Below are 13,892 nucleotides of genomic sequence, written 5' to 3' on the forward strand. Positions count from 1 at the left end.
AAATTGCTTACTAACTTGACAATCGGAGAGCCCTTAACCGGCACACCCTTTTGGTCTTTGGCTTGCTCTTTGTGTGTTCTTTTACAAGTTAACAAGTTTGGGCATCTACATCGTGAAATAAACAATCGAAGTGTTTGCCAACTCGAAGGGAGTAAGATCTTGGATCACCAGTACTTTATCATCAAGATGAGCGTTGGGGTTCTCCGATCTATTTCTTTTCTTTTTAGAAGGTTTGCCACTAACAAATTTCTTTGTAGCACTTTCAAAATGTTTCATTTTCTTCTTCTCCAACCAAGACAAATTTTGGATAGAATGGTTGGTGCACAAATCAGTAATGGCGTCCCTCCCATGCTCTCTAGTTCTCTTTGGGGTTATGAGCCATTTTCAATTCTAGTGTTCAAGGGGGATAATTTTGAAGGCCTTATCAATTAACTGAGGGTGGCACTAGCCGATAATTATACCGTCATTGCGATTGAGGCCAGTGGATGAAATATTTTGAATTCTAGGTCCGAAAATATCTCCTTCCCAATTTCCATCTATAATCAAGACATCTTTATACTAGTCCTTGTTGTGGCACTGCAAGTCAGTTATGTAGGCTGGTCATCTGACTTTGGGTCTCCATTGAAATAAGTAATATGGATCGAAGATTTTGCGCATAGTATAAAACATGCAAAATTCTTGGATACCCAATTCCTCCCCATACAAGTTATTTAAAAGCTTAAAACAGGTGAGGATGCAAAACTATACGGGAGTCAAGTTGTAGAGAGCAACATCGAAGCAGCTCAACACTTGTTTCAAGAAAAGAGAGAGGGAAAATTTCAAACCTAGGTCTAAGTACAAGGGGCTTTTGGTGCATGGACGCTTGGGATTAAAATGTTTAGGGAAAGGATTTTCAACATCATGACCGTCTTCCTATTTAACAGTTCAACCGTTCATGTGGATGCAAATTTCTTCCTCCTCGTTCTTGGACGATTTTGCACCTACAAAATAATTAACACCTTAGGTTAAGGCCAAGAGCCTCACGCGCCCACAATGAATGGGGGGCTTTGGCCGAAGAACCTCCGATGCCAAAGTTAGAATTTAGAGAGAAAGAGTGTTTAGAGAATTTTGGGATTTTTGCCAAAGTGTTGGAATTGATTCTTTGATGAGAATAGGTGCCTATTTATAGAGTTAGGAGATGGCTAGGGTTTTTAGGTTTAATTTAGGTTTAATTAGCCAATTTATTTGGCTATTTAAACATAAAATGAATGTTTTGGTGGTTTTTGGAATTAATTGGCTAGTTAATTAGGGTAATTAAAAAGGGAAAATGGTGGAAAAAGGTAGAGAATATGATAGGCTCTTTTTGGATGGGAATGGGCGGACCTTGGTGTGATTTTGGGGTGATTTGGTGATATAAATAGCCTTTAATATATTGATTATATTAATTGGTTGAGGATGTTATGGAATGTTTGAAATAAATGGCTAATTGAATAAGGAAAAAATGAGGTAAAAACATATATGAAATAGGTTTTGAATTGTTACCCATTTTGGGTACTCCTGACTTGGTTGATGGATGATTCTCCACTGCTCGCGTGTAGGAGACCCGGTATGCCTCGAGGGTATTTTTGTCCTATTTTGTCCAAAAATCCACGTGTCGCCTAGTAAATATTTTTGGCTCCACAGTTCAGAAGATGCTAACGGAGACTAACAAAAATTTTTACTTCTCCCTCACTTCGTACCCTCATCGTCAGATGCTTAAATTAAGAATCATAGTTATCGGCAGGAGCATAAAGTTCGTTTGGATGTGTAGCCATTGATTCGGATGAAAGCATTCGATGAAATTGAGCATATAGATGTGGAATGATTTCTGGAGGGAAAGTTGAAAACAAGAGTTTAGGAATTTTTGTGAAGGCCAAAAAAATAGATCCAAGGATATTTAAAAGAAGTATTCCGAAATCACCTATCTGTTGAATACGGATTGTCATCAGTGAATTTGACGGTTGGATTGATTAGAGAAAGCAATGGATAAAACTTTGTTTTTTGGGCACACGCAACTGTTACACTCTTCATCATTGCGATATTGAGGCATAATTCACAAAGCAGTGCGCTTGTATACAGAACGCCTCGATGTCCAAAGGTTTGCAATGAACAAAGCTAAGACGTCACATGTTTTATGAAGAGAAGAGAACGGTTTGTGTTCCGACTTACTTCGAAAGAATGGTCTTTAGGTAGCTACCCATCTTCAAGTGGAACAAGTCCTTTTGGATGCCTAGTTAAGGGCAATTGTGTGACCATGATTTTTCTGGAGCTGGAGTAAGGTGAATCAAAATACGCCTACTTCAGAAGTCCAGTCATGGACTCAACAACCTTCATTCCATTGTAGAGCTGACTAAACAGATAGGTGATGCCATCATCACTCTGCTTTGAAATCAGTGAATGAAGTCAATCGGCTTCGCTGTGGCCCAGTTTGGTATTGATGTGCTTTGAAAAAAAAACTACTTCTGCTGTGCTGTGAGAATAAGCAGCTGTGAAATAAAGTAGCAGAGTGTTTAATAAAAAAAACAATATTATAGTGTTTGGTTAACTTTTATGTAAAACAGCTGTGACGGTGTGAAATGGCCAAAAATGATATAATACTGGATGTGCCATTAATTTATTTTTCTTAACAAATAAAGGTGAATTACTAAATATACTTTATTTTTAAAAGAAAATATTTATAAACTTTATCTTAAATATTAATTAGTATGACAAACTACTTCAATTGAAATATTTTATACTGAATAGCTAGAATTCATTAGTACAATTATTGTTAATGTACTTGAAAGTAGTCTAATTAGATGCATTCATCAAACTTGCCACTATTCTATTTCTTAATGCTTCTATCTCATGTGATCCTTCAACTTGATAATTTTGGTATTCTTCATCATCATCATACAATTATCGCTCTCTTCACAAAAGTCCCTGGGGTCATCAAAATGACGATCACGTTCAGAAAACCTCTGTATTTAGTTATGAAGAGTCATTGTAGCAATGACAATCTGGAAAAAACAAAGGTGACACATGTTTAGCCTATGAAGATCCCTCTGCTGCACATTCAGCTGGTGGATTTTACAATGGTAACTCTTTTGCTTTTATTCTGCATGGTAAGATGATGTTTAAGTCATCCTATTCTAACTGCGTATTGTGCTTACAGATTAAAGTCGTCCTATTCTAACTTTGTATTGTACTAGTGAAAGCCGTCGCATTAGAAGTCTAGAATCAGAAAAGTTGAAGCATCTCTATATCAAGTTTCAATCAGTGACCTAATCAATTTTTTTAATTAGAAGTTAGTTTATTAATCCATTACAAGAATGCAACCCTTAACACACCACCTTACAGCACAACCTGATGACAACCATGCACCACATGCATCCATGTTCACGAAGGCACTCCTTTTGTAGTTGAATATTCGTTCAAGATTTGTTATTTAAGAACCCATCATTCATGTTAATTAATCTAAAAATCCACCCTAACTAATTGCCAATATCCAATAATGACATATATAATATGATAGATAATAAGAAAATCAAACAAAAAATAACCATCCAAAACAACATTGAAGAAAAACACAAAGCAAGAACTCACCAGTAAGCAGGGTGTGATTCAAAATCTTCCAATTTCCAAACTTTCCCAGTAAGTGGCTCCGGAATCTGAAACCAATTCCCAAACAATCAAGAAAATGCATATAATATTCTTAGAAATGCAGCAATGCAAGAAAATGCAATCAGAAGTGTCCTTAAATTATAGTAAATTACAGAACCAATATATTAATGAAACCCATAGATCTATGAACCCCAGATTCGAATAGATCTACAGAAAAAATTGAAACAGGAAAAACTTAAAAGAGAGACTCAGGGAAAAGAGCTTCATGCTTAACAAATAAAGCAACGCAACAAAACCCATAAATTAAATGTCTAAAACAAGCTCTTTAAACCCAGAAAAAGCTATTAACCCAAAAAAAAAACCCAGAAAAGTTAACACATTTTCCATAAAAAAGCAAAGAACCCAGAAATTCATAAAAAAACAACAAAACCCAGAAAAGATAACGAGAGAAATTGACTTGGAGAACGACAAAGATCGCTAGGAGGAAGGAAGTTTCAGGTTGGAGATTGGGTTTTGGGGCGACGAGTTGGGAGTTAGGAGTGAATGAGTGGCCGGGAGGGAGTGAAGTGAGTGGGAGGGAGTGAAGTGAGATGCTAGAGCAAAGATTGTGTTGAGACGTGAGAGGGTAGGATGGCCATTTGAAAACTTTCATTAAATGGTACTATTCACCCATGTTTTCATAATAAAAAGTTGTATTTTGAAAGCAGTGAATAGCTGCTTCCACTTTCTAGCTGTTTCTGGCAGCAACTTTAAAAATAAGTGCTTTGTTGCTGAGTTACCAAACACAATTCTGGCAGCAACTTTTTTTCATCCCAGCTTTTAAAAAAATTAAGCTATCCCAAACGCAACCTAAGACACACCATGATTGTTTCGCAAGATACGGGAACATAATCCAATAAGGAATCAACATGTTTCCTATAATCTTGGAGTCCTTACAATCCAAGGATTGGCTTGCGCCACAAGTAATCACACTTCTAAAAGGATGCAATATCTACTTCCTATATATCATCTGAGATTCTCCCGGTTTACCTCAGTTATGTCATAGTTATGTCACAATCATCTTGTTCTGGAATCAATGGGCGAAATATGTCGACTTTGTTAAGATAAACCATGTTTGTTTCACAAGATTTGGGAACCTAATCTAGTAAGGAATCAACACTTCCTAAAATATTAAAGTCCTTATAATCTAAGGGTTGGCTTGCACCGAAAGTAATCACACTTTAAAGATAATTCAATATCTACTTCCTAGATATCATTTGGGATTCTCCCTGTTTAGTAAGGATTCTACTATCCTAAAAGGTCCTCTCCTCGACTAGATAAATACACCCTTCTAGGGTTCATCCCTGGTAATGTAATCTATGCATACTTATTCTTTTCTTCTTGAGTTTTAATATTGCTTTACTAACATGACCGTTGGAGAGTCTTTGACTGGCACCCTCTCCATGCGATCTTGGGCTTGCTCACGGTTGTGCGTTCTTTTACAAGTTAACAAGTTTGAATATCTCCATCACTCACGGCGGGGCGCAAATTTGATTCCAACAGAAAAGATAAAGTAGTTTGTTCCTTTACATTAATCACTTTTTTTCTTCCCTTCTCATCACAAATTATGTTAGAATTTTTTTTTTACAATGATATATTGCTTTCAAATAATCTTAATTGCAAGAAGATGGATTTAATCTTAATTGCAAGAAGATGGATTTAATCTTAATTGCAAGAAGATGGATTTGAACTTGGATGTATAGACGAGAGAATTTCTATTTTAATCTATATGGTTATGCCCACGTATACATGCTAAAAGAACTTTTACCTAAACAAGCTGCATGTTAATACCAACAAACAAAAATATGCATGCAAAAGGCATATGGTCCATAATAACCAAAATTCTAACGTAATCAATAACCCTAAACCTTGACTGCGACTATAAATCGAAGCCAGACCGTTATATAACTCATCCCATCTTGCATAAAGAACATGTAAAACATTTGACGGGTTTATCGACTCCAACGATTCAACTCTACATAAAAGCGAACATTAACCTTGATTGACTTTTTATTTACAACCCAGAATATAGTGGTTTGAACTTTATTCATTAGGACAATATGCCACTACAAATATCTTGATTTGATTTAGTAGGCAAACAACAAATCAGCACATTGCAACAAAATCCTTTAAAGTGGTGATGCATCGAAGTTTAAGGAATATAAGAGATATTGAAAAAATGATAGAACGAAGGAGCTAAAATTCTTTGATTCAGTTCAAGCTTTTGATGTGACAAGTATTTACCTATATTTTTCAGGTCTTGGTAAAACTTGCTGCAACTATTTCCCTATAAAGCCCCACCTAAACCCTTAATTATATATTAATTATTTTTCTTTGAATGGGAATACGAGCCGATCTCTTTTACCAAGGGTATCAGATCAAATTATCCGGGTTTTTGAAATTTCATCAAACGTTCAAAAATTATTATAGCTTTTGAGAGGTCTAAACAGGTGAACCGTTTGATGAAATTTCAAAGATCCGGATCACTTGATTCGATAATCTTGTTGGAAGAGATCTGGAGATACCCTCTTTTGTGGAAATACTTTGAATGTTTTTAGATAAAAAAAATATAAATAATAGAGACAGGAGGAAAGAAAGAAAAACACAGACAGACAGTCAGACAATCACTGAAGAAAAATAATATTAAGAAACTAAACTAGAAAGTAAAAAATTATATAGTTAATTGAGAGTGATAGAGCAGAGTCAAAGCAACTTGCAACCTTTTGAAAAAGGAAAAAAAAAAGGAGAGATAAAGTAAAAGAGAGAGGGAGAGAGGGAATTAATGAAAGGGAATTTTAACGAAAAGATTTCGGTATTGTTCATTTTAACGAAAAATTATATTTTAACATTAAAAAGTTAATGTTGGTATTATTCACTTTACCTTTTATTTTGTCATTATCGTTAAAATTCAAATTTCTTAAATCATTTTCATTAGTTAAAATTTAAATTTCTTAAATCATTTTCATTAGTTTTTCTAATGGGGAGGCATAAGAATCATATTACTCGTGACAATGAACACACCAAGTGCTCCTCTCTCTCCTCCACTTCCCCACTTTCTTCAATACCCAACAGACCATCCATATCTATCTAACTCTTTCTCTCTCTAGGGTTTTCACTCTCGCGTGTTACTACCACCATTGCCTCCACCGCACTTCTCCTGCGGGTATGTTTCTCTCTCTCCCTCCCTCTCCCTCTCCTGAATCCATATCTGATTTGCTTTGCGTTATCTAATCTAGGATTTTTTTTATGATTCTTTCACTGTCTCTCATTGTCTAATTTGGTTTGTTTTGCCCTTTAATTATTGTTTAAATTTAGTTTGTTTATTGATTGATTTATGCGTTCGGTGGACGAGAAATTGTGGAGTGGAAAGTGGTTTACTTTTTGTCATTGTGTAGAATTTGGTGTTGAATTTATGGGATCGTAAAGTAGGATTCTTTTTCCTCTTCGGCTTGAGTTTGGAGTTTTTGGAATTGGTGCTTTAGGGTTTGCTTGTCTACTTGATTGGAGTACCAATGTGAGAAAATAGTAAATTTGAGATGAAAAATTTTCTGTTTAATAGATGAAAAATTTTCTGTTTAATCATGTGTATTTTTAGCTGATTTAAGGGCTTGTTTGGTTGTGGTTACCGTTACAACTGGAAAATGCTGCAGATTTCGTGCTTGGTATGCAGATTCTAAAGATGTTACTTTTTTCCCAAAACATTGTGTCAAAGTCACTTGTATGGACTCTTTATTCGCACGTGCTTGTAAGAACATTGAGCTGAACCCACTTTGTAGGAACTCTTTATTTGTTTTCCTAATCTAGTGATCCTTCTGAAAACAAAAGGGTGCAAGTTTATGAATTGTTTATGTGATACTTCGTGCTGTTGACTGGTTTTATTTCAAGAACATTGTACCGAAGCCACTTGTAGGAAATCTTTATTTGTTTTCCTAATTTAGTTATTTTTTCTCAAAATAAAAGGCGCAAGTTTATGCATTTGATCCTGTGATACTTTACACGTGCTTGTATTGAGTAATTTTTAAGTACAACATTGGCGGCATACTCAGGGATCATGGGTACATAACCAGGCCTTAATCTATGAACGCAAATGTTAAACTTCTGGTGACATTGTCAGGTTCATCTTTGGCTGCAACTTTGGAGAGTTCGGAGTTAGTTGGGTTGTATGCAAAGATTACATCGCTTTTATGTTAGAGAAGCATAAATTATCAGGAAATGGAAAGAAAGCGAAGACTTTATGGGGATGTATAGTTTTGGCTGTGTTTATGGGTAATCTGGATGGAAAGGAATAGGATAATTTTGAGGATTTTGTAGGTATAAGCAGAGGGGAGTTATGGGAGAAAGTTTGATTTTGGTTTCATTATGAGCTTCAGTTTCTACAGAATTTAAGACGTGTCCACCTAGTTATTTGGCTTGATTGGAAAGCTGCTATCAATTAGCTTTATGAGTTTTCATAGATGCTTCTTTTTAGGGGGATTTCATTTTGCTTTGCTGATTGTTTTTCAGTTTCTTTGTGGGCATCCTGTCCACCTGTGTAATTTGATTGTCATAAGCAAGAAAATAATGTTTCTTTCTCAAAAAAGAAAACATTTGACCAGGACCTAGGTGTTCTAGTATTACTCATGTTCTTGACCATACATGTTTGTGATTTTATGCCATCATCTGAATGAGAACTTGGCATTGGAAACTAAATGCTTTGCATTTATGCTTTATAATTGGTTTAAACAGATACTTATTGAGGATATGTTTTCAGTTAGACTTGGTTAATTGACTGGTTTTGGTTTTTTTGTCAATGCAGGAAGCCTGCATTTCTCGATGTGGTAATCAATCATGCATGGGAATGGAGAATTTTTTTATGAGACTCTTGTTTGCTGAATTTTGTTCGCTTTTGTAATTGGGAGATAGAATGCACATATAAAGACCGGTTAACTGGTTTGACATTAGTTGAGCGATACAAATGGAGTTTGTAAGGTCATGGTTTAAAAGATTCAAGTCCAAGGAGCAAGTGAAGTCGTCAAAGAACAAGGATACTACAGGACATGGGAAAGAGGGTTCAAAAACCCCAACAACTGAAGAAGTGCCTTCAAATGTAACCAAGCAGAGGGTTGCAGCTGCAAAGCAGTATATAGAGGATCATTACAAGAAGCAGATGAAAAGTTTGCAGGAGAGGAAGGAGCGGTATGAGTTTAATATTTCTCTTTGTAATGGTGGTGTTAAACAGCGTACACTGTCTGACACTACTTACTAAACTAGTTAATGCTTGAGTGGTACCTGATTGTTTAGTTTTCTCCATTTTTATGACTTGGAGTAATGGTAGATCATGCTTTTAATACAGACGTAATATACTAGAAAAGAAGTTGGCTGATGCTGATGTCTCTGAGGAAGAGCAAAGCAACTTGCTAAAGTACTTGGAGAAGAAAGAAACAGAATATATGCGTATTCAGAGGCATAAAATGGGCGCTGATGATTTCGAGCCACTGACAATGATAGGAAAGGGTGCATTTGGAGAGGTATATCTTTTCTTTTTTTAAAATGCAGTACTTTGTCATTTTTGTCCTGTTGTATCCACATACCACGTCTTTTCTGTGTGCATATTATATTTGACCATTTGAGGGGTGTTTGCAGTTAATAAAGGCCATAGCTGAAAATTAAGTTGTGTGTATTATACACCATCTTCCTCTTCTATCTTTTTTTGAAGGGTATTACTGGAGGAATAGTTAGGACTTAAGAGAATAAATCTATAAGCTTTAGTTGCATTATGGCGTTGGTTTGGCAATTGTGGCATTGTGCGTGGGTTAGGTCTCATGTGTCAAAGCAACTTTGGGTTAGCGGCAAACCCATCACCATACCTGGAGTGGGTTCTCATGTGTCATATTAACTCTAGTTAGCAGCCACCTATGAATGTGTATGAAATGATGGGCTGTTGCATGTACATGCTTAGATTGCATGGAGTTGGAACTTGGTGGTTCATCTGACTGTTTTTGGCATATATAACTCATCTTCAGAAGTAAAAGTGGCCATTATGCCTTACAACGTCTGACCTGTTCCTTTCTCTGATATAGGTTAGAATCTGTAGGGAGAAAGCAACTGGTCACGTATATGCAATGAAGAAGCTTAAGAAATCAGAGATGCTTCGGAGAGGCCAGGTATACATTCTCTCAAACCTTGTTTTTTAATCTAATTTTGTTTTTTTTTGCTGGGCTTAGTACAATAGATATCTTTCTGTTTAGGTTGAACATGTGAAAGCTGAGAGGAATCTACTTGCAGAGGTTGAGAGTAATTGTATCGTCAAGCTCTATTGTTCGTTCCAGGATGAAGAGTACTTGTATCTAATTATGGAATATCTTCCTGGTGGGGATATGATGACTTTATTGATGCGCAAGGATACACTGACAGAAGATGAGGCTAGATTTTATATTGGTGAAACCATCCTAGCTATTGAGTCCATTCATAAGCATAATTACATTCATAGGTAAATTGATGTTAATGTGATGATCTGATTGTACATATATGCTGTATATATAGATACCTTGTTATCTAATTCTTACTTCTTACCATGATGAATAATTCTTCTTTTTTAATGCGTTAACAGAGATATTAAGCCTGACAATTTGCTGCTGGATAGAAATGGTCACATGAAATTATCAGATTTTGGATTATGTAAACCATTAGACTGTAGCATACTTCAAGAAAAGGATTTTTCTGTGGGAAAAAATCTTAGCGGGGCTCTTCAAAGTGATGGACGCCCTGCACCGCCAAAGCGTACACAACAGGAGCAACTGCAGCATTGGCAGAGAAACCGGAGGATGCTTGTAAGTTCTAATGTCATGTTCTTAATATGCCTATCGTGATTGCATCGTTAATACAATTCAGCGTGCTCTTGTTAAGTCTTTACTGTGGAGGATTGGTATCCTATGTGCCATTATCGTAAATGTTTAAACTCTAGAGCTTATCATTTCAAGTTGACAACTTTTGATCATGTCAATACTTCATCGTAATGCATCCTTAGATCTTAGTTATACCTGACCTGGTCTATCTTAAATGGCATTCCTTCGTGTTCTCATCGGTACACAGAAGTATCTATATAATTTTAATATACCTAGAGACATCTCAATTTCATTCTTTGCGACGTCACTGTGTTTTGGAATTTTCAAACCATTTTTCATGTTGCAGGCTTATTCTACTGTTGGAACCCCAGACTACATTGCCCCCGAAGTTTTGCTGAAGAAAGGATATGGAATGGAATGTGATTGGTCAGTGTATAAGAATCGACTATATTTTTCGAATTTGTATCTCTTCTTGTAAATTCAGCTGAGATATTGTTAATACTGTTCTAGGTGGTCTCTTGGGGCTATCATGTATGAAATGCTTGTGGGATATCCACCCTTTTATTCAGATGAACCCATGTCAACTTGTAGAAAGGTAATTTCAAGAGTACTTGTTTTTATTTTTCATTGGGTATATCAGCACTACCGTGCTATGCCTTTAGGGGTTATGTGCAGTAGACACGACACACATTGAAAGTTATTCACACAGAATTGTTTCGAAAATTACGTCACACAATGATAGGGTACCTTCAATGTATAATATAACTAGAGTAGCAAGGATGAAGGGTTTCTCCCATGTTGGTTATGTTGTCCTCTATTTTAGAGAGATTGGTAGTTACAGTCAATTGGCGCATTACAGTCCTAAACTGTCTTCGTTGGTTGTCTTCTGATCCTTGTAGAATCTCTTCATCCCTATATTTCCCCATTTTTATTAATGGCAATTGCCTTTATCTATTTTAAATGTCTCTGCTCTTTTCTGGCCTTCAATTTATCTCATAATTGCTGTCTTGCTGCTACTTATTCTGCTTTTTTTTTTGTTTGTATTGGCATCTATGGTTGAAAAGTACTTCCTTTCTGATTTATCCAGATAGTTAACTGGAGAACGCATCTGAAATTTCCTGAAGAAGCTAAACTGTCTCCGGAAGCGAAAAATCTCATTAGTAAACTGTTATGTAATGTTGATCAGAGGCTTGGAACTAAAGGGGCAGATGAAATAAAGGTGTCGTGTCGTGTGTTCTATTCTAGATTCTCTAATCTACTGCTACAATTGGACTGGAAATTGCTAGAATGAACTAGTGGAACTGTTATTTTCAGGCTCACTCTTGGTTTAAAGGCGTTGAATGGGACAAATTGTACCAAATGAAAGCTGCATTTATTCCCGAGGTCAATGATGAGTTGGATACCCAAAATTTTGAGAAGTTTGAGGAGGTAGATATTTAGTTTCGTGTATGTTTGTATATGCATCCATAGCGTTATTAGCCATTCTTGGGCATGTTTTTCCTTATCCTTTTTATCCCTTTATCCTTATTTTCCGATGGTAGGGAGACAACCAGATTGAAAGTTCAACGAGAGCTGGTCCATGGAGAAAGGTTGGTACTATAGTTTCAGTTGTGTGCATTTTGAAGCTAGAGCTCCGCTCTTGTAAAATTTATGTCGGTGGCTCACATTAAACTTCAGCTGCTTGAGAATTTTGACTTTTGATGTAGATGCTGTCTTCTAAAGATGTCAACTTCGTGGGTTACACGTACAAGAACTTTGAAATTGTAAACGATGACCAATTGCCTGGGATTGGTATTGTCTGCCATCCTTTATATAGCTTATTATATATGCACTCCTTAAAACGACTTTTCTTAATTGTATGCGTTAATATTTCAGCTGAATTGAAGAAGAGCACAAAACCTAAGCGGCCCTCCATCAAGTCTCTTTTTGGTAAGATCTTCTAATAAGTTCATTTTCTTGTTCAAATGAAATAGCATCCGTCATTTGGCAGTGGTTAGTAGCCAGTGAGCATTGTTGTGTCTGGTGCTTCAAGTTAATCTGACAGGAAGTTTGAAATAAACCAGAGTCAAATTCACATGCGAGTTTATTCACATTCTCGGTTTCAAGTCCATTATCCAAAATACCGCCAAGGTGTTTTTTCACGCATAATACAGATGAAAGAGATTTTAGGCTTTCTAGTTCAAAAGCCGTAGCTTTTTAGATATTTAATAATTTGCAAGCCCCCAAGCCTTTGTAATTGATGAAAATAATGAGACGACCCCATTTTCTGGATTCTTTCTATTTTTGTTATTTCACTTGTTATATATGACTTCTGTTTCTTACTGTCTGAAACATCAGCTTCTCCATTGATTTTCTCTTTTATAGTCTCCCAAACGTAACGAACATTGATTTGGTTTCTTGACAGACAATGAGTCTGCGACGGCGGCCAATCAACCTGTTCAAGGAAGCTTTATGAAACTCCTCCCTCCCCAACTAGAAGTCCCTGAGAAACAAACAGAGTGACTCGCGGTGAAGTACGCTAGTTTGTCGCATAACTTTCAGTGGCTGTAGAGATTCAACCAAATGGTGTTTTTCGGTGATTAATTTATCCGTAGATCTGTTGATCCGGGGCAAAGGCCTCAGAAACAAATCGTTTTTTTACATATTTTCTGCAAAGTATATATTCTTTGAAATGGTTGTGTATTTTTTACTCTTACTCCCTTTCGTCAAGATTCAAAGATCCGTGTACAATTTGTGATATATTTGTTCATGGGTAGTGATTATCATACCAATGTGATATAAAGAATGAGTAATTTGGAAGCGCCATTGATGGTTGACAAACCTGAGCTTTCGTTTCGGTTTTGTTCCGTCTCCATTCAATTTCGTTCCGATTTCTTTTTGTTTTTCATTTGATTCGACGATCTGGTTTATGTTTGATTGCGTAAGTGACAGCGGCGTTGTGGGAAGTAGGTATGGGCAAAATACTCATGGGTATAGGTAACCGTAGTTACTCGTTCGTTTAAAATTCATAGTTATGGTTATGGGCAAGGAAGAAAATATCAGTAATATCGGAAATATCGGTAGTCCGAAAATACGGAAATATCGATGGAAATATCGGGATAATATTGATATCGATAAAAATTACATGGAAACCACGGAAATTGTAAGAAAAACTTGGAAATTTTTATTGAAACTTTGCAGGATATTTATTTAGTCAATTATCTATCAGTTTATCACAAAAAATTGGAAGGAAATATATTGCATGATGGATTTAACATTATCAAGTTGATTATATAGCGAGCTGACAAACATTGTGAGTGTAGAAAATATGTAGTAATTAATGAAAGAAGTCTAAACACACCATAATCATTTATATATAATGAATTAGTACAATATTTTACACTTTATACATTGCATGGTAAGATACAT

At 36.0% G+C, this 13,892-nt stretch overlaps 1 protein-coding gene across 1 annotated transcript; it reads left to right on the plus strand.

The window, feature by feature from the left end:
• Positions 1-6,613: 6,613 nt before the first annotated feature.
• On the plus strand, positions 6,614-13,289 carry LOC103424126 (uncharacterized). Its single transcript, XM_008362196.4, has 14 exons — positions 6,614-6,823; positions 8,456-8,835; positions 8,993-9,167; positions 9,720-9,803; positions 9,888-10,129; positions 10,250-10,469; positions 10,831-10,910; positions 10,995-11,079; positions 11,572-11,703; positions 11,799-11,912; positions 12,026-12,073; positions 12,191-12,275; positions 12,360-12,413; positions 12,889-13,289. Exons 2-14 carry the CDS (start codon positions 8,615-8,617, stop codon positions 12,984-12,986), a joined length of 1,638 nt encoding a protein of 545 aa, XP_008360418.1. The 5' UTR covers positions 6,614-6,823; positions 8,456-8,614; the 3' UTR covers positions 12,987-13,289.
• The last annotated feature ends 603 nt before the right edge of the window (positions 13,290-13,892 follow it).

Source organism: Malus domestica, chromosome 16 (assembly GCF_042453785.1).
Source record: "Malus domestica chromosome 16, GDT2T_hap1".
Classification (NCBI taxonomy): domain Eukaryota; kingdom Viridiplantae; phylum Streptophyta; class Magnoliopsida; order Rosales; family Rosaceae; genus Malus; species Malus domestica.

Coding starts and splice junctions, on each gene's coding strand:
- LOC103424126 (XM_008362196.4), top strand. CDS start 8,615: ATGGAGTTTGTAAGGTCATGGTTTAAAAGATTCAAGTCCAAGGAGCAA. Junction 10,470..10,830: donor AGAGAAACCGGAGGATGCTT/GTAAGTTCTAAT, acceptor TTCATGTTGCAG/GCTTATTCTACTGTTGGAAC. Junction 12,074..12,190: donor GAGCTGGTCCATGGAGAAAG/GTTGGTACTATA, acceptor CTTTTGATGTAG/ATGCTGTCTTCTAAAGATGT.